This window comes from Marmota flaviventris, chromosome 17, assembly GCF_047511675.1.
Source record: "Marmota flaviventris isolate mMarFla1 chromosome 17, mMarFla1.hap1, whole genome shotgun sequence".
NCBI lineage: Eukaryota > Metazoa > Chordata > Mammalia > Rodentia > Sciuridae > Marmota > Marmota flaviventris.
The window spans coordinates 64,890,072-64,913,599 of record NC_092514.1 but is presented as its reverse complement, the minus strand read 5'-3'; the positions used below and the strand labels follow the sequence as shown (position 1 = coordinate 64,913,599).

Sequence of the window (23,528 nt, the reverse complement as noted above, 5' to 3'; positions counted from 1 at the left end):
AGCCATGGATTTTTGAAGTGTAATAACTTTCAAACATTTGGATTTCCCAGATGTCCTTTTGTTAATGGTTTAACAGAATAATTTAATTCCATTATGGTCAGAGAACTTAGTATGATTAATTAAAAAAAGAAACTGAAATTTGCTTTATGTCCTGAAATCTTTTTGGGTGAATGTTCTATTTGCAATTGGAAAAAAAGGTGTATTCTGTTGCTGTTGGAAAGGGTGTTCCATAAATGTCATTGATACCAAGTTGGTTGATAATGGTGTTAAGGTTTCTGAATCTGGGCTGATTTGTAGTCTACTTGTTCTGTTGATTGCTGAGAGAGGTGTTGAAGTCTGCAACTACTGTTAGGTTTTATTCTCTTTCTCCTTGTAGTTTCATAGGTTTATTGTACATGTATTTTGATGCTCTGTTCTAGGTGTATGAACATTTACAGTTGTTTTGTCCTCATGGTTATTTAATCCCTTTATCATTATGAAATGGCCTCTAGGCCTGGCAATATTTCTTGCTTTAAAAGCCACTCTTCCCGTAATCTCAGTGACTGGGGAGGCACAGGCAGAAGGATTCCAAATTTTAGGCCATGTCTCAAAATATGAAAAGGCTTTGGATATAGCTCAGTGGCAAAGTGCCCCTGGGTTCAGTCTTCAGTACTTACCCCCTTCCCCCCCAAAAAAAAAAAAAAAAAACCCAAACTATTCATTCATTCTCTCATTTCTCTTTGAGTTGGTATGTTTGGACCATTTACATTTAATATAATGGATATGATATGGTTGGATAGAGGTTTGCTATTTTGTTATTTTATATATATATCTTCCCTTACCCCTTTTTCCCTTTTATGTCTATTTTTGGATTAACTGAATATTTTTTTTCATGTTTGATTTTAGTATTGGACTTAATATCTGCTTTTTTTTAGTAATTGCTCTAGGAATTTCAGAACATACCTAATTACTTAGAGTTAGCATTTTAACACTTTAAATAAAATGTAAAAACATCACAGCCATATAGGGCCCCTTTATCTACCCCCATGGTATGGTAGTTGTATATCTATCTATACATTGAAAGCCCTGTAATCAGTGTTATAGTTTTTGCTTTCAGCCATGATACATACTTTAAAAAGCTTAAGAGGAAAAATAGTCTTTTGCTTTTTTTTTTTGTTTGGTTCTGGAGGTTGAACCTAGGGGCATTGAGCCTTATCCTCAGCCATTTTTATTTTGAGAAGGGATCGTGCTGAGTTGCATAGGGGCTTGCTAAATGGCTGAGGCTGGCCTTGAACTTGTGATCCTCTTGCCTCAGCCTCCCAAGTCACTGGGATTAGAGATGTGCACCACTGCATCCAGCTACTGTTTTGCTTTTTAATTTACCCCAGCTCAGCTACTCACCATTTCTTTCTTTTTTTTTTTTTTTTTGTACTGGGAATTGAATTCAGGGGCACTAGACCACTGAGCCACCTCCTCAGCCTTATTTTGTATTTTATTTAGATACAGGGTCTCACTGAGTTGCTTAGCACCTCACTTTTGCTGAATGTGGCTTTGATCTCACGATCCTCCCGCCTCAGCCTCTTGAGCTGCTGGGATTACAGGCGTGCACCACAATGCCTGGCCTGAAATTTTTATTTATAACATACACAGTTTCAAACATAAAGAAAAACTGAGGGTAGCACGACAAATGCCCCGTGCATCCTTCACTTGGGTTCACCAATTTTTAAGCATTTTTGTCACCTTTGTGTGTGTGCTGTCTTGAATTTTTAAATATTCTTTTTGTTCAACAATTTGATAGTAAATTGCAGATATCATGACACTTCACCTCCAAATAATTCATCTTCTCAAACTTTATATAATGATATATTTCATTTCAAATTTCCCTAGGTGCCCTTACTGCCATTTTACCTCCCTCCTCCATTCAGAATTCACTCAAGGATCATGTTTTGCATATAGTTGACATCTCTTTAGTGCCTTTTAATTTAAAGCAGTTCTTTCACCTTCTGCAGGCAAGTTTCTTTGTGACAGTGACATTTTCTAGTTGTCCATCCAATGTCTTATTAAATGTCTGACCATTGGGATTTGTCTGGTTGTTTTCTACATGCATGGATTCAGTTTATATACCTTTGGCAGGAAAACTCTGTAAAGGGTGCTGTGTTCCCAGCACACCTCATAAGGAGGCACACCATTAATTTGTCCTGTTATTGATGGTGATCGGTTTGGTCACTTGATAAAGATAGTATCAGCCAAATTTCTTCCTTTGAAGCCCCCCCACCCCCACCTTTTTTGGTACTAGGGATGAAACCCAGGGGTTCTTTACCACTGATCTACATCCCCAGCCCTTTTTAAAATTTTGAGATAGGGTATCACTCAGTTGTTAAGGCTATCCTCGAATTTGTGATCCTCCTGCCTTAACCTCCCAAGTTGCTGGGATTTGGGATTGCAGATGTGTGCTACCACACTTGGCTAAGTGTTTTTTTTAAACACTAGGGGAGAAAGGACAATGTAGTAAAGAGCATAAACATAGGAGACAGGTGGGTTTGTGTTTTAGTTATAACTCTGGTATGGGCTCTTACCTTAGACAAGGCATTTAGCCTCTATAAGCATCTTTGAAAGGAAGTAATAATATTACCTACTTCACGGAGTTTATCTGAGGATAAAATGAGATAATGTATTTAAAAGTGCCCAGCATAATTCCTAGCATATAGAAGGCACTCTGAAAGCTATCAGCTTTTGTGTTATTACTGGCATGAAAGGATAGGGCATGGGGGCAGATGGAATGTGCCTTGTGAGTAAGTAGCCTTATGCTGGATTGGGACAGTATTGCAGATCAAAGGGTAAAGTCTTGGTATGTTTGGCAATTCATTGTCTTCTTTCCTTTCTTCTGGAGATCAAACCCAGGGCTTCATGCATGCTAAGGCTCTTTACCACTGAGCCATACTGCCAGTCCCTTGTACACGTGTGCATGCGTGCGTATGAAACAAGGGACTGGCAGTGTGTGTGTGTGTGTATTTAATTTTATTTTAACTTTTTGGTACTAGGGATTGAATTAAGGGGCACTTTACCCCTGAGCTACATTCCCAGTCCTTTTTATTTTTTTATTTTGAGACTGGATCTTGCTAAATTTCTGGGTTTGGCCTTGAATTTTAGATCCTTGTGTCTTAGCTTCCTGAGTCTCTCAGATTACAACAAACATGCATCATGATGCTTGGCTGGTTTCATAATATTTTAAAGATGACTATTAAATTCTTGCAGATTATTTAATTTTGCTGTGCCAATCATGGCTTATGTATGTATAAGTGTAGATTAGAGAATTAGATTTTATTACATGTAATGTATTAATTTATGCTGAATGTGCAATTTCCTCGTCCCTATTTAGCAATGCTGAGTTGTCCCTCTACCTGTAAATACCAGTTAGAAATAGGGGAGCATATTATATTATTTCCCCTTTAGAAACACACATTACATTTAGAATTCTTATGAAGTTTTGAAGTAAAATTATTCCTTTCAGAATTAAAAATAAAAATTTAGGTGTTGACTCCGAAGAATCATCAGTAACTTCTGGCAGTTAACCCTGGCATGACTTCATTCCTAGATCTCCACCCTCTGCAAGCATTTTGTTCATGGGTGTCACTAGTTCAACACATATTGTTTACTTCTGCAATACTGAAGTCACAATCTTTGTTCTAAAGAAGTTAACAAATGAACTCAGGGCACATGAACAATTGTAATAAAATGTGTTGATGCCACGATGGAGGGCTGTCCCTTCTGGTCAAAGAAGCACAGTGCCAGCAGGCGTACGGTAGCACAGACCATGGAGGTGACGCACTTTTGTTTTTGGTACTGGGAATTGAACTCAGAAGAGCTCTACCACTGAACTACATACCCAGCTCTTTTTTCTTTTTAGATAGGTTTCACCAGTTGCTAAGGCTGGCCTCCAACTGATGATGCTCTTTCTTCAGTGGAAGTAACATTTGAGTGGGGCTTTGGAAAATGCCTTAGGTTTCTCAAAACTTAAGCAAAGTAAGGCAGTATCTATTTAAACTGTATAGACAGATTGAGTGTGGTGGGTCACACTGTAATCTCAGCAGCTTGGGAGGCTGAGGTGGGCGGATCACAAATTGGAGGCTACCCTTAGCAGCTTAGCAAGGTTCTAAGCAATTTAGTGAGACCCTGTCTCAAAATAAATAAATAAAAGGGCTGGGGTAATGTGGCTCGGTGGTTAAACACCCCTGGGTTCAATTCCTGGTACCAGAAACAAAACAAAACACACACACACACACACACACACCTCATAGGGTGTTTTGATTTTAAAAATTGAGAAATTAATTAAACAAATACAGATTATGACAACAGTGCATATTTTAAAAACTCAGGTATGTAGAACATTCCCTGCGGCAGTTAACACATGATGAGCACTTACAGCAAGTTCATCTAGAGTTCTAAGAGGGCATCCCAGTGAGAGACTTTTCTGTTACAGAATTCAAAACTGCAGACAGTTTTGCCCCAAGAACGGCTAGGTCCTTTAAATTAAAGCATCTGTGCATAGCAACAGAATTCCTCTATTAAAATAATAACCTGAGGGCTGGGGATGTGGCTCAAGCGGTAGCGCACTTGCCTGGCGTGCGTGCGGCCCGGGTTCGATCCTCAGCACCACGTACAAACAAAGATGTTGTGTCTGCCGAAAACTAAAAAATAAATATTAAAAAAAATAAAAAAATAAAAAAATAAAATAATAACCTGAGGTTGGGGCTGTGGCTCAGTGGTAAAGCACTCGCCTAGCATGTGTGTAGCGCTGGGTTCGATTCTCAGTACCACATATATATTAATGAAGTAAAGGTCCATCAACGACAACAAAATAATAACTTGGTAGGTGGTTCAGAGTCTTGCCATTCAGGCTGAGGTTCACTCCCTCAACCAAGACTGTGCTGGAAATTCATTGATAAGTTGTTACTCTTTGGTTCTCTTTCAGGCAGACCCCATTCCTTCCTTTTTTGGGGTAGGCTTATTAAGGTCTTTGATTAAACTTCAACTTCCTTTTACATCTGTCTTTTCCTAATCTTGCCTCCTGGGGCAACTTTTTCCTTCCCTTGCTTGAGTTTCCACGAAAGCCCTACATTTTCTTGGTATGAGGAATATCCAATTTCTTTAAAGCTGCAGTTTTCAAATTTGGCTGCACATCAGAATTATCTGGGGAGAAAGATGGAAATACAGTTTGCTAAGCTGCTCCTGGGTTGTATAAATTTGGGTTGTATTCGGAGAATGCTTAAAGGATGACTTCGCAGCATCTCTACTCTAGTCTTAGGAAGGATTGTTTTAAGGCAACTTCTCAAACTTTAATGAGTGCATGAATCACCTGAAAATTTTGAGAAACCAGATCCAATTAGTAGACTTGTGTGGGGCCTGAAATTCTGAATCTGTCTCAACATCATTTTGAGTAGCAAGGCTTGAGGGGAACTCCTGGAATTTCAGCTAATGTTTATTGATTTTTACACATCTGGATCTCAAGGGAGAATAAACTTTCTATGTCATAGTTGATTTTCAAAGTGGGGTCCCCTGGGCTGGGGGTGTGGCTCAGTGGTAGAGCACATAGCTTGCCTGGCATGGCCAAGGCCCTGGGATTCCATCCTCGGCACTTAAAAAAAAAAAAAAAAAGCGTAGTCCCCAGAACAGCACACTTAATATCCTGAAAATTGTCAGATTCAGATTCTCAGACTCCATCTTTTATCTATTTTAATCAGTCAGCCCTCCAGTGGTCCCCATGAGGAACACTGTTCTAGGGTTTCTTACATAGTCCTTTATTTCCTTACAGAGAAGTCAAAACACATTTCTAACATTTGCAAGCAATGTAAAGGCACCATTTTTGTATAATTATGGACTAACACTTCAAAACTACTGATTCTTTCAATGTTTATTAAGTAATATAAATTATGTGACACTTTTTTTTTTTTTTTTTTTTTAATGTACTTGGGATTGAACCCAGGGGCACTCAGCCACTGAGCCATACCCCAGCACTTTTTTGTTCTTGTTGTATTTTAGTTAGAGACAGGGTCTCCCAGAGTTGCTTAGCGCCTCGCCATTGCTGAGACTGGCTTTGATCCTCCCGACTCAGCCTCCGAGCAGCTGGGATTACAGGCGTGTGGCGTCACGCCAGGCACAACACTTTTTAATATAAACAACATAAAACTCTCAACCTTTGAGGAGATTATATTCTAGTGGTGTTGTTAGCTACCAGGTCATCTATGTATCCATCCACAAGCAGTAGAAAAACTATTTACATGGTTTTAAATTGTTGAGCCTTTTGTTTCAATGTCTTTAAGATTGATCCATGTTGATATATGTAGCACTAAAGCCCTCAGGACTGCTCAATAGTATTCTAGCAAATGAATGTGCCACATTTTAACCATTTTCTTGCTGGTGGACATTTTGATTGTTTTCAGCTTGGTTGTTTCTTTGGTTTATAAATATCAAACGTTCTGCGTGTGCGTGCGGAAGGATACTTTCTCCAAAGGTATTTTTCAAACAGTGGGCTGCAACCAGCTTTTTAAAAAAGTAGGGCTGGGGCTGTAGCCCAGTGGTAGAGGGCTTCCTTAGCAGGTGTGAGGCCCTGGGTTCAATCCTTAGCATCACACAGAGATAAATGAGTAAAATAAAGGCATGCTGTCCATCTACAACTACAGAAAAAATAAAATAAAATAAAAAGTAATGGAGGGGGGCTGGGGATGTGGCTCAAGCGGTAACGCGCTCGTCTGGTATGCGCGGGGCTGTGGGTTCGAGCCTCAGCAACACATAAAATAAAAAATAAAGATGTTGTGTCCTCCGAAAACTGAAAAATAAATAAATAAATAAATAGATAAATAAATAAATAAATAAAAAGTAATGGAGGGGCTAGGGCTGTGGCTCAGTTGTAGAGCTTTCACCTAGCATGTGCGAAACCCTGGGTTTGATCCTCAGCACCACATAAAAAATAAATAAAATAAAGGTATTGTGTCCAACTGCAACTAAAAATACATAAAAAAAAAGTAATGGAGGAGTAGGCTAGGAGAGAAGAGATTATTGTAAGGCATATAGGAAGCCGGGGGTGGTGTTATGCCTGTAATTCTGGCTGGCACACTCTCTAATACCAACTATTTGGGAAGCTGAGGCAGGAAGATTGCATGTTGGAAGCCAGCCTGGGCAATTTTGCAAGACTGTCTCCCCGCCAAAAAAAAAAAAAAAAAAAAATACCTCAGGATGTAGTTCTGTTGTAGAATGCTTGTCTACCAAGTGTGAAGTCCTGGGTTTGGTTTCAAGTAATGCAAAAATAAATAAGTAGTGTTTTGTAGAACTTTGGTTTTCAGTGGTATTTACACTGGATTAAGATGTGAAATGTGTTTCCTACTGTGATCATGAGCAAACAAGTTTGCAGGCTGTTTTCTCCCGGTTATATATAAGGCTTACACCTGATTAGCTAGAATTGTGATACCACTTGATAATATAAACTGGTAGTATACTGATGTTTCTGGTGTTCTGTGTCCTTCCCAATAGTTTATTTGGTTGTTACCTTAAAATTTTTGTTCCTTGGCGAGTATGAAGCCGTATCTTGTGTTTATTGTGTTTTACTTGCCTTTTCCTGTTAACTAGTGAGGTGGAGGTAATCTTTTTTTTTTTTAAATACCAGGGATTGAACCCAGGTGCCTTTAACCACTGAACCACATCCCCAGCCTTACTTATTTTTTATTTTGAGTCGGGTCTCATTAAGTTGCTTAGGGCCTCACTAAGTTGCTGAAGCTGGCTCTGAATTCAATTTTTTTTTTTAATTAAGAGAAAAATATAATTAGATTAACACTTACTGATATTAGTTAATTAATTAATTAAAAAATATTAGTTGTAGATGGACACAATATTATTTATTTATTTCTTTATTTTTATATGGTGCTGAGGATTGAACCCAGTGCCTCACACATGCGACGCAAGTACTCTGCCACTGAGCCACAATCCCAGCCCCATTTTTTAAAAAAATATTTATTTATTTATTTATTTTAGTTGTAGTTGGACACAGTACCTTTATTTATTTTTATGTGGTGCTGAGGATCGAACCCAGGGCCTTGCACATGCTAGGCGAGTTCTCTACTGCTGAGCCACAACCCCAACTGATATTTAAAAATATATTTCTGTGTGTTGCTATGGGGAAAAATATACTTCTGTGAGTAGTCAAAATGACTTCACTTGCTAATTATCAGGAGTGGAGAGCCTTAAGTGGTTTAATTTTATGTTCTGTCTTTTATTCCCTGTGATCCATGCTCAGTTCTATAAGCCTGAATCTTTGATTTGATGTAATCCACCTTATATTTATATTCATACAGGATTATCAGTAGTCATTATTAGGAACATTTTATTGATTTAAACATTAATGCTCCTTTTTTTTTCCTTCCCCTTTTTTATGGTTCTGGAGATCAAACCCAGGGCTTGTGGATGGTTGGCATGCACTGTACCAATGAGCTCTACATCTCTAAATTAATATTCTTAGTCATTTACATAAATATTGCCCAGTATTTTCTTTTAAACTATTATAAAATACATCCATGAGATATTTAAAAACATATAAAAAGGTTAAAAAATTAATCTTTGTTCTTTTCCTGTCCCACATTTCTTCCTATAAACAAATACTTTTAAATGAGTCTGCTGGGCATGATGGCACATACCCATAATCCCAGTGACTTGGGAGGCTGAGGCAGGAAGATCACAAGTTTGAGGCCCTAAGCCTCAAACTTATTAGTGAGACCCTGTCTCCAAATAAAAAATAAAAAGGACTGGGGATATGGCTCAGTGATAAAGTGCCTCTGGGTTTAATCCCCAGCATTGCCCCCCCCCCCCAAAAAAAAAAAAAAAGATTCTTATGTGACCTCCATAGACAAATATTCTATCATTGTTCCTATCTTCTTTTCTTCCCTGTCCCTGTTTACTCAGATGACATCATTCTACTAATTTTTTTTGTAACTGTTTGTTTCTTCCATTTATTCACAGATATTCACACTCATTCACAGCTGCTCACCAGGGCTGGGTCCTCTCCATATGGTGGTCCTGACCTACCCTCTGAGCAAGAGAATTGGGACTGGTTTGGGGGTATCCTGTCCAAGTGGGCACAGGACACCACGGTTTCCAGTACAACAAGTTAAACTAGTGCTGGGTGCAGTGGAACACATCTGTAATCCCAGCTACTTGGCTTTGAGAGTTTGAGGCCAATCTTGGCAATTTAGGGAGACCCTGTCTCAAAATAAAAAGGGTAGAGGATGTTGCTCATTTGTAGAGCTGCCCTGCCTTCAATCCTCAGTTCCAAAAAATAAAAAATAGAAGATCGTTTTGTTTTGGCATGTGGGAAATTTACCTTATGTTTTTCAGCTGCTAGATTTGATTTCCTTGTGTAGGTCATCATAATTCATTTAACTACTGATGCATACTTAGGTTAAAAAGAAAAACTCCACAAAAGTTTAGCTTTTATAAACCATAAAACTTAATTGTACAAGAATGAATTTAATGTTAATTGATGTCTTTAAAATTACTCCTGAAAATTAGGAATATGTTTACCATTCCTCAGAAAGTATAGTAACAAGAAGAAGTAGCTAGTTGTGGTGGCTCACATGTGTAATCCCAGTGACTTGGGAGTCTGAGGCAGGAGGATCCCAAGTTTGAGGCCAACCTTAGCAACTTAGTGTGACCCTTGTCTTAAAAAGAAAAAAAGACTGGGGATATATTTCAGTGTTGGAGCACTGGGTTCAGTAACTAGTGTTGGGTTCAATAACCAGTACTCTAAGATAAATAAGTAAACAATAAAACAATTGTAATAATATAGGCAGTAATTTAGGAATAACTTGTTACTTTTAATGAGTTTTCACATTTATAAAGCAGGGCTGATTGTAATATTTCACAGACTTGTTCAGAGGCTTACGTAAAATACATATATATGTGTCACAGACTAATCTCTCCATTGTATATAGTGATACATTGATATACCTATATATGGCTGGGCCTCACATCTCATAAACTGGGGACTGGGTGACTAAAAGTTAACTGATTCCTTAACTGCCTGTCCCTAGACAAGATATTTTTTCCTCCCAATGTTGGAAGTCCTCTTCTGGCTTCTTCCTTTCTACTTTCCTTTCTGCCTCTGCCCTGAGGCTGTGCTTCACTTTGGGACTCCTGTCAGGAAGGACTTCTGGCAGTCTACATGGTGAACTTGCTTCAGGTTGAGGGGGGTTTCTGTTTTGCAGCTGATGCTATGTGAGCTCTATTGTCCCCTACTTTTGTCATCTTTTTTTTTTTAGATGTGATGGACCTTTATTTTATTCATTTATTTATATGCAGAGCTGAGAATTGAACCCAGTGCCTCACACATGCTAGGCAAGCACTCCACCACTGAGCCACAACCCTGGCCCCATATGCTTGTCATCTTATCTGTAGATGTTTTTTCTTTATGCTCTCATATAAAGAGTAAAAAGTATCTTTCACAAGTAACATTTATTTTTACTATAAACCAGTTAATCCCTCTAGGTAATTGAGAACTGATTATAATTGAATTTATTTATTTATTTTTTGGTACTGGGGATTGAACTCAGGGACACTTCGACCACTGAGCCACATCCCCAGCCCTATTTTGTATTTGTTTTAGAGACAGGGTCTCGCTGAGTTGCTTAGCGCCTTGCCGATTCTGAGGCTGGCTTTGAACTTTGATTCTCCTGCCTTGGCCTCCTGAGCCTCCGGGATTACAGGCATGAGCCATGATTCCCAGCTATAATTAAATATTTTTTTTATGTATGATTTGGAATGTAGTGAGAAAGTTAATTTAGATTTTCTATAGACTTAAGAATGAGAGCTAAAATTAGAGCTTCCTGGTATTCTTATTATTGTTGATGCTGGGATTGAACCCAGGGCCTCGTGGATGCTAGGCAAGTTCTATGACACTGAGCTCCACCCCCAAACCCTATTCTTGGTATATTGAGAATTGGTGATGTAATAGAAGCATACTTATCTATTTTTTGAGGTATGTGTTCAAAGAGGAAAAAATGGAGAACCCAAAATTTGTAGAAGTGATGTACTAATTTATAATGATACTGTTTCTTTATTTACAGGTAGGCGAAAACCAAGAGTACATCGGCCTCGTTCTCCAATATTAGAAGAAAAAGACATCCCACCCCTTGAATTTCCCAAGTCCTCTGAGGATTTAATGGTGCCTAATGAGCATATAATGAATGTTATTGCCATTTATGAGGTACTGCGGAACTTTGGCACTGTTTTAAGATTATCTCCTTTTCGCTTTGAGGACTTTTGTGCTGCTCTGGTGAGCCAAGAGCAGTGCACACTCATGGCAGAGATGCACGTTGTGCTTTTGAAAGCCGTTCTGCGTGAAGAAGACACTTCCAATACTACCTTTGGACCTGCTGATCTGAAAGATAGCGTCAATTCCACGCTGTATTTCATAGACGGGATGACGTGGCCGGAGGTGCTGCGTGTGTACTGTGAGAGTGATAAGGAGTACCATCATGTTCTTCCTTACCAAGAAGCCGAGGACTATCCTTACGGACCAGTAGAGAATAAAATCAAAGTTCTGCAGTTTCTAGTCGATCAGTTTCTTACGACAAATATTGCTCGTGAGGAGTTGATGTCTGAAGGGGTGATCCAGTATGATGACCATTGTAGGGTTTGTCACAAACTTGGGGATTTGCTTTGCTGCGAGACGTGTTCAGCCGTATACCATTTGGAATGTGTGAAGCCACCTCTTGAGGAGGTGCCAGAGGATGAATGGCAGTGTGAAGTGTGTGTAGCACACAAGGTGCCTGGTGTGACTGACTGTGTTGCTGAAATCCAAAAAAATAAACCATATATTCGACACGAACCTATTGGATATGACAGAAGCCGGAGGAAATACTGGTTCTTAAACCGAAGACTCATAATGTAAGTAAATCTGGTTGTAATTTTTATATGTATTCAAAATTAAACCATTTTCTTTCATCATTGATGTAGCAGGGTTATACTGCTGATGTGGTCTAAAGTTTTGTAAACAGTGAGTTGTAGTTCATTTGTAGTTGAAGTGCATTAACACAATTGAAAATTATAAAGAGGAGTATATAAAGTTACAAAATGCTTACCATTGTTTTAGAAGCCCAGGCTTGGAAATAGAATGTTCCTGGGTGGAATGCCACTGTAGGCCTTCCTTGGGGCCTCTGGAAGTAATTTGTACCCTAATTTTGTTGGTAGGATTCTTTTCTGGCTCTCTCTCTCTTATTTTTACCATATTTGTGTAAAATGGAACAGCATGAGCAAGCCTCACTGTCTAGGGAAAGGTCAGCTTTGCCATTGCTGTTGCAGTCTCCCAGGAGGAGATATCCCAGCAGACCGGGGTCATAAACTGGCTTCAGGTCTCTGTGAGTTCAAGAGCTCTTTTGGGTTTTGATAGGCAAGGTCAGGAAAACACTGGTGGGTTTTCTCAGGGCATTGGGCATGGTTGAGTTTGGGGCTTGTGAAGTCTACAAAGCCTTCCAGTTCTCAGGAATAGGTGAGATCTGAAAATCTGTGATGGAATGAAATGAATGTCAGAGCAGGACATGGAGGGGAGAACCTAAACTCCATCAGTTTTGCTGTGGAAAAATCTGAACCCATTTTGATTCTTGATCTTTTAGTGGGTGACTGGTTTGGACTTAGCTGGAGGCTATGAAATCTTCTCTGCCCGAGTTCTGCAGGCGTGCAATGATGTGCCCTTGTGTGGGTCTGTGTTCATCCAGTGGCTGCTTTGTGGGCATTTTCCACCCACATTGATGTCCTTGGTTCTGAGAGGTCTCCTGATGACTTCTTCCTCTCCTTTTCCCTGTTGTGTTTGCCTTGATTTATTATTGCATTGAACGTTGGACTGCTTTTCTGATTTTTTTTCTTTTCAGTTTCTCTCTTTCTCTCTCTTTTTTTTTCTGTCCCCTCCTTGGGGTTTGTGTGTTGATCAGTATTTCTAGAAGATTTTCTTACATTGTTCTCCCAGTCCTACTATTTGGTTTCTCTTTTCTGCTACCATGTTTTTCCATGTTTTTATTTTAAGAGCGCTTTTGTTCTTAGAATCTTCCTATTTGGAAATATATCAGTCCTGTTTTTCTTTTCTGTTTGTCCTGGGGATTGAACTCAGGGCACTCAACCTGAGTTGGGGATTTGCTTTGCTGCGAGACATGTTCAGCCGTATATCATTTGGAATGTGTGAAGCCACCTCTTGAGGAGGTGCCAGAGGATGAATGGCACTGAGCCACATCCCCAGCCCTATTGTATATTTTATGTAGACAGGGTCTCACTGAGTTGCTAAGTGCCTCACCATTGCTGAGGCTGGCTTAGAACTTGTAGTCCTCCTGTCACAGCCACCTGAGCCGCTGGGATTACAGGCATGCACCACTTTGCATGCCTTTGTTTAATCCATTTCTTCTAAATCGCGTCTTTCTATTGTTGATTTGGTGTATCTCTTCCATCCTCAGATATCTAAGGATAAAAAATAGATGATTTCTCCTTCTGATTAACATGGTAGAACTACATAGCTAATTGGGGAAGCGCTGAACAAGTGGTTGGGACTTAACAATTTTGGGTTTATCCATGTGGTGACTTTCTCAGTTCCTTTTATTGGTGTCTATATCCTTAGCTTTCTCTGGTTGGTGGCCCAGAGAGCCTCTTCCAGTGTGCTAGTTGGTGCAGGCAGGTGTGACTGATGGCATTCTGGTAGCTGAGTGGTGAAAGAAAGCAGTCTGCATTTATGGTGCATGTAGCATTTTCTGTTGCCCTTAAAGCCTAATTTTCTAACCAGTACCTTTGTTCACCTGAGTATGGTGTCTCCTGATCCAGAGAACCTCATGTTTACCTCCCATGGAGACAAGACCTTTAGAGGATTAAAAAGGAGAGATGGTCTAGGGATCTGCTCCTTTAACCACTTTCACCTAGTTTTCTTTGCATGTGCAGTGCCTTTTGAGGGACTGGGAATGTGAATTGGGCTAGTTTGGGATTGGGCGTTCTTGGCTTTTCACTTTGGCAGTAATCACTTGTCCATCTGTTTCAATTTTTTTTTGTTGTTGTTGTCTGTCTTCTTTTCCCTGTCCTTAGGAGTTTGTCTCCCCTGACCCCCATAGTCCGGGGGATTGAACTCAGGGACACTCTACCACACAGCTATATCCTCAGCTCCTTTTAAATTTTTTTTATTTTGAGATAGTTCTTGCTAATATGTGCAGGCTGGCATTGAACATAGAATACTTCTGCCTTGGCCCCTGAGTAGCTGGGATAGTGGTCCTGTGCCATTGCACCCAGAGAGTTTATGTGTTTGAAAACATTTCTTTTTTCTTATTTTGGTATGAGGGATTGAACTCAAGGGCACTCACTCACTGAGCCACATCCCTAGCCTTATTTTGTATTTTACTAGAGACAAGGTGACACTGAGTTGCCTAGCGCCTCGATAAATTGCTGAGGCTTACTTTGAACTGGCGATGATCCTCCTGCCTCAGCCTCCCCAGGTGTTGGGATTACATGTATCAATTTTTAAATGAATATTTTTGTCTCTTTCAGTTTGGATTAGTGTTTCTTTTTAATATGTGTAATTTTTTTTTCCTTCTTGTTGCCCAAGTTTTTGGTTTTATGTTTATTGTGCCTTTTCTTTTGTGTTTTTCTTCTAGTTTTGAGGAGGGGGTGTCTTGTTGTAGAGATGGTAGCAAAGAAACAAATCTTTGTTAACAGTGATTACCAATGGAGAGATAACTGGAGCCACATTTTGGGTTGAAGTTTAATGCAGTATTGTCATTACAAGTGAAAATTCAGTCACATTGTGTATCAGGGAGCCTGGTGCTTGTCAGCCTCTCTGTAGCCCTCCAGCGGTGCTCACTGAGTCTGCGCTGCGTTTCTCCGCTCCCGTGCTCTTCTTTCTTGTCCTGCTTCCTCAACCTTGCGGATGTTCATTTTTACTGCCTCTTTCTATCTTTCTTCTTCTTTTTAAAAAATATTTATTTATTTATTTATCTATCTATCTATTTATTTATTTATTTTTAGGTGGACACAATATCTTCATTTTGTTTGTATGTGGTGCTGAGAATCGAACCCAGTGCCTCACGCATGCTAGGCGAGCACGCTACCACTTGAGCCACATCCCCAGCCCTGCCTCTTTCTTTTCCACAGGTGCCCCTTTTGGCCATATAGTGACCAAAGGTGCTTTGTCCTTGTAGGCTTTGACATCTTTAAGGCTTTTTACACAGTAAGCAGTGGTTGAGGCCTTCCTTAGTTTTAAAGACCTGTAAGTAGAATTAGTGGGTGGTGATTTAGTAATAATAATAGCCCAAAGCAATATTTATTGGGCACTAAATGTGTGCCTTACAGTGACCCAAACATTTTATGTACTTTTTTCATTAATCTTCACATAGTCCAATAATGTAGATGCTATGTTATTCTGCATTTTAAAGATGGAGTTAAATAACTTGCCCTTGGACTTGTCCAAGATCCTATAGCAATTAGGAGATGGGACGGGATGTTTTTTTCAGAGCCTGTTCATAAGTGGGGGGGGGGGGGGCTGATATTTTAATATTGTTTAATTGTCAGTGGACCTTTATTTTATTTATTTATATGTGGTGCTGAGAATCGAACCCAATGCCTCCCACATGCCAGGCAAATGTTCTACCACTGAGCCACAGCTCCAGCCCCAAGAATATTTTTAATATCTAATTTCATACTGCATTTAGTTTTCAAATGGTCACTTTGAAAAGTCTGCAACTTACATTGTTTTAACTGTTTAAATCACAGCTTATACCTGGGGGAGACTACTGTAGTGGTTTTTGTTATATGTCCACTGAGTATTTCGGAGAGCTTTTAATTTAGAAATAAAGGCACTTTTAGAAAATATAAAGTAAGTGAAGTATTCCAGAAAAATTCTGCTTCTTGATATATCACTGTCAGTATGTAGGAAAGAAAACTATGTACTACTTTGAAGGTAGTTAAGTAAATGTGAGCTTTTGAAATACTGTGACACAAAGGACTTAAGAAGTCACCTTTTGCTGGGTGTGGTGGCCATGCCTGTAATCCCAGAGTCTCAGGAGGGTAAGGCAGAAGGATTGCAAGTTTGAGGCCAGCCTTGGCAATTTAGTAAGGCCTTAAGCAACTTAGTGAGACCCTGTCTCAAAAAATAAAAAGACTAGGAATGTAGCTTGGTTGTAAAATGCCTTTGGTTCAATCCCCAGTATTTTTTTTCCACATTTTTTATCAATCCCTAGTATTAAAAATAAAAATTGTTACATTTTTAAGCACTTGTCTATGAATTTTTGGTAAATTATTAATGAAGTTAAATATTCTACTCTTCTAAATTGAACAGTAAAATTATTCATTTGTTTCCTAATAAAACTGTTCATTATAAAATTGTTTTAAAAACTCAAAATTAGTCCTTAAAATCACCTGCCTGCCTTTCTTTCTCTTTTTTCAGTACTGGAGCTTGAACCCTGAGGTATGCTGAGCTGTGCCCCTATCCCATCCTCTCTTGAGATAAGGTTTCAGTTGCCCACGCTGGCCTCAAACTTGTGACCCTCTTGCTTCAGCCCCCTGAGTCTCTGGGGTCACAGACGTGTGCCACAGAGCCCCCAGTCAAATGGCCTTTCTTGGTGCCTAGTGAAGTGCACAGAATTGAATGATGATTTCAGACAAATAAGGATATCTCTTTTCATGCAGTGATGTAGTGAATATTTTCTGTGTAAAGTCAAATAGGAAACTTTAACATAGTTAGGATAATTAAGTGTTCTCTGTCAATAATTTCAGTAAACCTGGAAGATTATACATCTTTTTTTTAATTAAAAAAATTTTTTTTAGTTGTAGATGCACACAATGCCTTTGTTTTATTTATTAGTTTTGGTGTTCAGGATGGTACCCAGTGCCTCACACATGCTAGGCAAGTGCTCTGCCACCGAGTCATTACTCCAGCCCGGATTATACATCTTTAATGAAAATCAGATTAAAACTATTTCAAGTTATTTGTCCTCTTGTAGTAGATTATATGTGAACTCCTGTGAAAGTTTTAAAGCCATATACATTGCTAGGCAGTTTACAGTATGTGGAGGTTTAGTATATGCTTTTCTTGGAAGCCCAGGAACTTAAAATGATAAATCTCAGTGGCCCTGTTGACCAAAGTAAGCGGTGACTGCCCAAAACAAGTCTCTGTCAGTGAACAATGTTTTAATTGTAATATTAACAGGTCATAGAAAAATTTCCATTTTTTTATTGCTTTTATTTAATAAACCTTAAAATGTTATTTGCATATAATAAAAGAAAAATTCTTATTTGCTGAGGTTTTCAGCAAATGACTTTAAGGCTGGTTTTAATTTATTGTGTAAGATGACCCATCTTTCTTAAATGTTGCTTTCATCCTGACAGCCCCTTGCTCTGCTATTGGAACCAGATTAGATTACTACCTTCTTTCGCTCTCCATTCTGAATGATATTATCTTGAACACAGCTTTTAAAACTCTGTTTTTTAATTTTCTAAATGAACTGAATTACATTTAAAAATATCATACAGTTTTCTACCCACAACTTCCCATTCTAGCTACTTTCTTAATAGTTTTGGTTGCCATCAGACCTGTGTCTGAATCCCTTCTGGCCATATCCAGTTCTGTATATCTAGCAACCTTCTGGATATGTCCACATCACAGGCACCTCAAAGATGACACATCTAAATAAAAACTTCTCAGTTTCTCCATTACCTGCTCGTCATTCAGTCTTCTCATCAAGAGAAGCAAGAAACCTGGGAATAATCTTTTGTGATATATTTGTTATACCTTTAATTATTATTGTTGTCCTTCTTTATTTATCCATTTATTTATTAAAAAATTTTTTTAGTTGATGGTCCTTTATTTTATTTGTGTATTTATATGTGGTGCTGGGAATCAAATGCAGTGCCTCATGTGTACAAGGCAAGCATTCTACCACTGAGCTACAACTCTAGCCCCATCCTTATTTATTTATTTTTGGTGGTACTTAGGATTGAATTGAGGGGTGCTCCACACTGAGCACCCCTATTCTTTTTTAAGTTTTGAATTTTTGAGACAGGATCTCACTAAATTGATGATGCTCTCAAACTTGAGATTCTCCTGCATCAGCCCCCCCAAGTTGCTGGGATTACAGGTGTGGGCCACTATGCTCAGCTGGATGCTTTTTAAAACAGCAGTTTGGTAAAGACTCCTTTTCCTCATAAGTTTAAAAACTTTTCAGTTACTTTCATTTGCCATTAGCAGATTTAAACTCTTAGCACAGGTCCCTAACTTTGTACACTTAAATCTCTTCCATATCCAAAACAATAAATAAAAGTCAACTAAAACACCTAAAAGCCTCTGGGATTATCTGTTTCTTAGAGTTTGCTTTTCCTGAACCCTTCTCCTTGCATCATGAAGTACTTTGAACACCCAGCCCACCTGTAGTTGTTTTAATGATAGGGAAATAATGGTAACTGATATTTTATTCATGAGGTATTGACACTATTCTGAGCACTTTACATAGCTGAACTTATTTAATCCTAACAACCAGCATATTGACACTAGAACTGTCACTTTGTTTAGCAGATGGAGAAGGAATAGAAGGTTTAAGTAATTTATTTACAAGATCACACAACTTGTAAGTGATGGAGTTAGAATTTGAACCCAGACAGTCTGATTCCAGAATACGTACTCCTAGTACTACCTTGGCCACTTGACTTGGTTTTTCTTCGATTGCTGAACTGCTAGTTAGCTGTATTAGTTTCTTAGTTTGCTGTAACAAAGTTCCACAAACAAGGTGGCTTAAAACAGAAATTTATGGTTAAATACTTATGGAGGCTAGAAGTCTAAAACTCCAGGTGCTAGCCAGGCCCCACCCACTCTGTAGGCTCTAGAAAAGGATCCTCTCTCCCCTTTCCCAGCTTCTAGTTCCCCAGGTATTTCTTGGCTTGTTGGCAGCATAATTCCAATGTGCCTACCTCCACCTCTTCACTCAGGCTGGGCCTTTTCTATCAAATGTTTGTCAGTTTTTCCAGCCTCTTTTCAATATCTATTTCCAAAGTTATTCCCCATTTTTAGGTGTGTGTTACAGCAGCATTCTGTGTCTTGGTACAAAACTTTGGGAGTTTCCTTGCTATAACAAAGCACCACCAACTTCGTGGTTTAAAACAACAGGAAACTTACTGTCTCAGTGCTGAAGGCAGAAATCTGGAATCACGTGTCAACAGGATGATTCTTTCTGAGGCTTGTGGAGAGACTGTTCCACACCTCTCTCCTAGCTTCTGGCAATCGTTGGCTCTTTCTTGGCTTGTAGACAGATGCATCTCTTCAGTCTCTGCCTCCATCGTCACACTACCCTAGCTTCTGTGTCTCTGTTTTTCTTGAGTAAGGACACTAGTCATTGGGTTAAAGGATGATTTCGTTTCAAGACCTGTAAGTAATTATATCTGCAAAGACCCTATTTCCAGCCGGATTTTGTGGTACACGCCTATAATCCCAGTGGCTTGGGAGGCTGAGATAGGAGAATTGTGAGTTCAAAGCCTTTGTAGACCTGTAGGAGCAGAGCATCCGTGGAAACCACATTGTAACTCCAGAACCAGACAGACAGACAGACACACACACAAAAAAAAGGAAAATTAATATTGTCACTTTAAAATTAGGACAGATAATTTTGATTATATAAACTGTATAAATAAGCCCAAGTTGGGACTTGAGGTTGTGGCTCAGCAGTAGAGCACTCACCTAGCAAGTGCGAGGCCCTGGGTTTGATCCTCAGTACCACATAAAAATAAATAAATAAATAAAATAAAGGTATAATGCCCAACTACACCAAACAAACATAAATAAACAAACAAACGCCCAAGAACATAAGGATAAACAAGCAACTTATCTTTGAAAGCATTAGCAATATTGTTTACTTTGTTTTGCTACTTTGTGCTTGTAATGAATTTATCCTTCAGCCTCAAGAAAAAAAGTTTTGTCAGTGTGAATATCATCTTTGAGCAGAAGGCAAAACAGTTACTAGCATCACATTTTTAGAGGGACATTGACAAACTATACTTTTGGGGGAAAATATCAGGTTAGTGAAGTCTGGAAGACTTGCTATAAAAAGAAATATTGAAGTATTTGAGCAAGTTTAGCCTGAGATGGAAAAGCAGTAAAATTATAGATGCTGGGAGAGCTGAATGAAGTGTGGAGGAGGTGTTGGTTTATTTCATATACTGTTAGCAGGCAGAAGAGGACTAACTGGTGGAAATACTAGGAATTTGAGTCATCTCATTAAAAGAAAAAACTTACTAAAAACAATTCCAGTGTATAACGGACTGCCATATGAAGTAGTGAGTTCTCTGTTGTGGGTAGGAAATTCTGCAGATGCCAGCATGGAACCAACTCCACCAGCTCTTAGGGACCCTTTTTGTAGTCCTTGAGTTGCTTGAAAAAATTGACAGAATGTCTTCAGTGAAGGTTGTTCCTATAGCATCTCATTTTTATGATGAAATCATAACACAAGTTACATTTTCTATCCCAAAAGATTTAATATAGAATGTTTTTCTTGTTCCATTGAAATACATAAACAGAAGCTGGGCTCAGTGGCGCACGCCTGTAATTCCAGTGACTTGGGAGGCTGAGGCAGGAGGATCACAAATTTGAGGTCAGCCTGGGCAACTCAGTGAGGCTTTTAGCAATTTAGTGAGATCTGTCTCAAAATAAAAAATAAAAATGGCTGGGGAATGGGTCCCAGTGGTAAAGTGCCTCTGGGTTAAATCTTCAGTATAAGAAAAAAGTAACAACAATAAAAAAGTAAGAGAGAAGTAGACACATAGAACCACATATGTTTGGGATGTGTTCTCTGAAATGCATCATCAGGTGAGCTTATTGTTATGAACAATGAGTATGATGTCACTAGGCAATATGCTTGTATGGGACTGCCATCAGCCATGTGGTCCATTGTTGATTAAAACATCATCATACAGTGATGCATTTATGAATAAAGGAAAAATGACGCTCGTAATCCCAGCAATTCAGGAGATTGAAGCAGGAGGATCACAAGATCAAAGCCACTCTCAATAACTTAGGCCCAAAGCAATTTAGCAAGATTGTCAAAATAAAAAGGAGTAGGGGTGTAGTTCAGTGGTTTGAGTGCCCCTGAGTTCAATCACCAGTATTGGGGGAAAAAGAAAAGAAAAAATGTAAAGAAGTAATTCAAGATCTTTGTAAAAAGGAAAACTCATAAGATTGGAAATTTTAGAAAATAAAGAATCAAACTGTCGTATAATTCTTTGGCTTAGAGCTCATTAAGCAGTTTCAGATTTTATGTTGTCACATAACTTTTGTTTGTTGTTTTTTTGTTCTGGTATTAGGAATTGAACCCAAGGGCCCTTTATCATGGAGCTACTGACCTGCATCCTCAGTCCTTTTTGTTTTTTATTTTGAGACAAGGTCATGCTAAGCTGCTGTGGTTGGCCTCAAACTTGTGATCCTCCTGCCTTATCCTCCCGAGTTGCTAGATTACTGGCATGCACCACCATGCCTGGCTGACTATCTTTTTGAAGTCTCCAGCGCCCTTACAAGTGAAAGGAGTCTCAGGAGAGATTAGTCAGGAAAGGAAGTTGTGCTTCTCTCCAGTTGGAGCTTTGATTGGTTTTTAATTATTTATATATGGTGCTGAGAATTGAACCCAGTGCCTCACACATGCTAGGCAAGTGCTGAACTACTGAGCCACAACCCCAGCCTGAAGCTTTGATTATTCTTAAGAAAAGAGAGATGAGACATTGTTGCTCAATTGAGATGGCTCCTTCAAGGACCAGAACTTAGCAAAACATTTGTACTGCCTAATGGAAATATATCTAAACTATATTAAAATGTGAACCTGTTCTCTATCTCCCATGTACTGAGCTAGTTAAAATTTTCTGATGGGTTCAGTGGTTCAGCCTCATCTGTTTGTTACACTGATCTCTTTAGTTGATTAAGGTAAAACTGAACTGTCTGCCATCAGTGCTCTCACATGACTCCAGATTATGAGTTCATCTTTCTGTGTGTCATGTTCTTAGATGTCCTTTTTTGCTGATCTCTCTCTTTCCACCACTAGTCCCAAATTATTTTATCCTAAGATGCTGTGGGCTAGGAAATCAAAATTAGTAGAGGTTGATTAAATGAAATAAAAGTAAATTGCATTTGAATAAGACACAAGGAAATCTCTCATGAGCTCAAATAATGAGTTTATAACATTTAAAAAATATATATTTATTTGAGTCTGGTAATGTTCTACTACTGAACTACACCTCCCCAATCCTTTATTTTATTTTGAGAAAAGAGTCTTGCCAACTTGCAATGGCTGTCCTTGAATTTGCAGTTCCCTAAATTGGGATTACAGGTGTGCACACTGTGCTTGGAGAACTCATGACATGTGAATGTATAATACTCATATATTGAGCACATATCTATGTGTTAATATATTTTAACTTTTCATTGAATAGATTAAGTTGTCAAATAAATGACAAGTGTCTAATATATTTCTCCCCCTTTTACAACAGAGAAGAAGATACAGAAAATGAAAATGAAAAGAAAATTTGGTACTACAGCACGAAGGTCCAGCTTGCAGAATTAATAGACTGTCTAGACAAAGATTATTGGGAAGCAGAACTTTGCAAAATTCTAGAAGAAATGCGTGAAGAAATCCACCGGCACATGGACATAACTGAAGACCTGACCAATAAGGCTCGGGGCAGTAACAAATCCTTTTTAGCGGCAGCTAATGGTAAGCAAGGTTTTCCTCATTTTTGTTAACTTTGAGATAAGTTCTTGGGTTGAAATCACTATGAAACCACATTCTGTATATTTTACTTTTAGTGTCTATAGTTCCTTTCTCCAGGATAACCTCATTTTCTCGAACATAAATTAGAGATGCTATGTATTGTACTATTTTGTTTCTTGCTTTGGTCATATCTATACTCCACAGTCATTTATGTCTTAGTAAGACTTTGTGGCACTTTAAAACAACAACAACAACAAAAAAAACACCTTCATTTCTGGGGATGAAACCTATGTACTGGTGCATCTCCATTGAGCTATACCCCAGTCCTAATTTTTTTTTTTAACTGAAGATTGAATCCATAGACCCTTTACCAATGAACCACATCCCCAGCCCTTTGTATTTTTAATTTTGAGAACAAGGTCCTGCAAGTTTCTGAGACTGGTCTAGAGATTGTGATTCTTGTGTCTTAGCCTCTTGTTGCTGGGGTTACAGGCATGTGCTACCACACCTGACCCCAGTTCTACTTTCAATTATAAGAAATTATATTTTTGGGGGCTGGGATTGTGGCTCAGCGGTAGAGCGCTCGCCTTGCACGTGTGGGGCCTGGATTCGATCTTCAGCCAACAAACAAACAAATAAATAAATAAATAAAATTAAGATATTGTGTCCAATTACAATTACAAAAATATAAATAAATAATAAATTATATTCTTTTTGAATTAATTCTTTGCTTTCGTTTTTCAAAATAAAACTAATTTTAGAATAGTTTTAGATTTATAGAAAGTTGTAAAGAGGAGCTTGTGGGGG

The 23,528-nt window shown here is 38.7% G+C and overlaps 1 protein-coding gene and 1 non-coding gene across 8 annotated transcripts in view; both read left to right on the top strand.

Annotated features, from left to right (window-relative positions):
- Bptf (bromodomain PHD finger transcription factor) overlaps positions 1–23,528 on the top strand; it is a 130,384-nt gene that overhangs the window by 20,540 nt on the left and 86,316 nt on the right. For all 7 annotated transcript variants that reach the window (XM_027946213.2, XM_027946211.2, XM_027946212.2 and 4 more), the window contains exons 2-3: positions 11,088–11,910; positions 22,501–22,724. In XM_027946213.2, the coding sequence (XP_027802014.2) occupies positions 11,088–11,910; positions 22,501–22,724 (1,047 nt within the window). The remainder of the gene's footprint in view (positions 1–11,087; positions 11,911–22,500; positions 22,725–23,528) is intronic.
- Positions 9,006–9,131, top strand: LOC114101363 (small Cajal body-specific RNA 23). Its single transcript, XR_003584282.1, has one exon. It is a non-coding gene; the product is annotated as a small Cajal body-specific RNA 23 (non-coding RNA).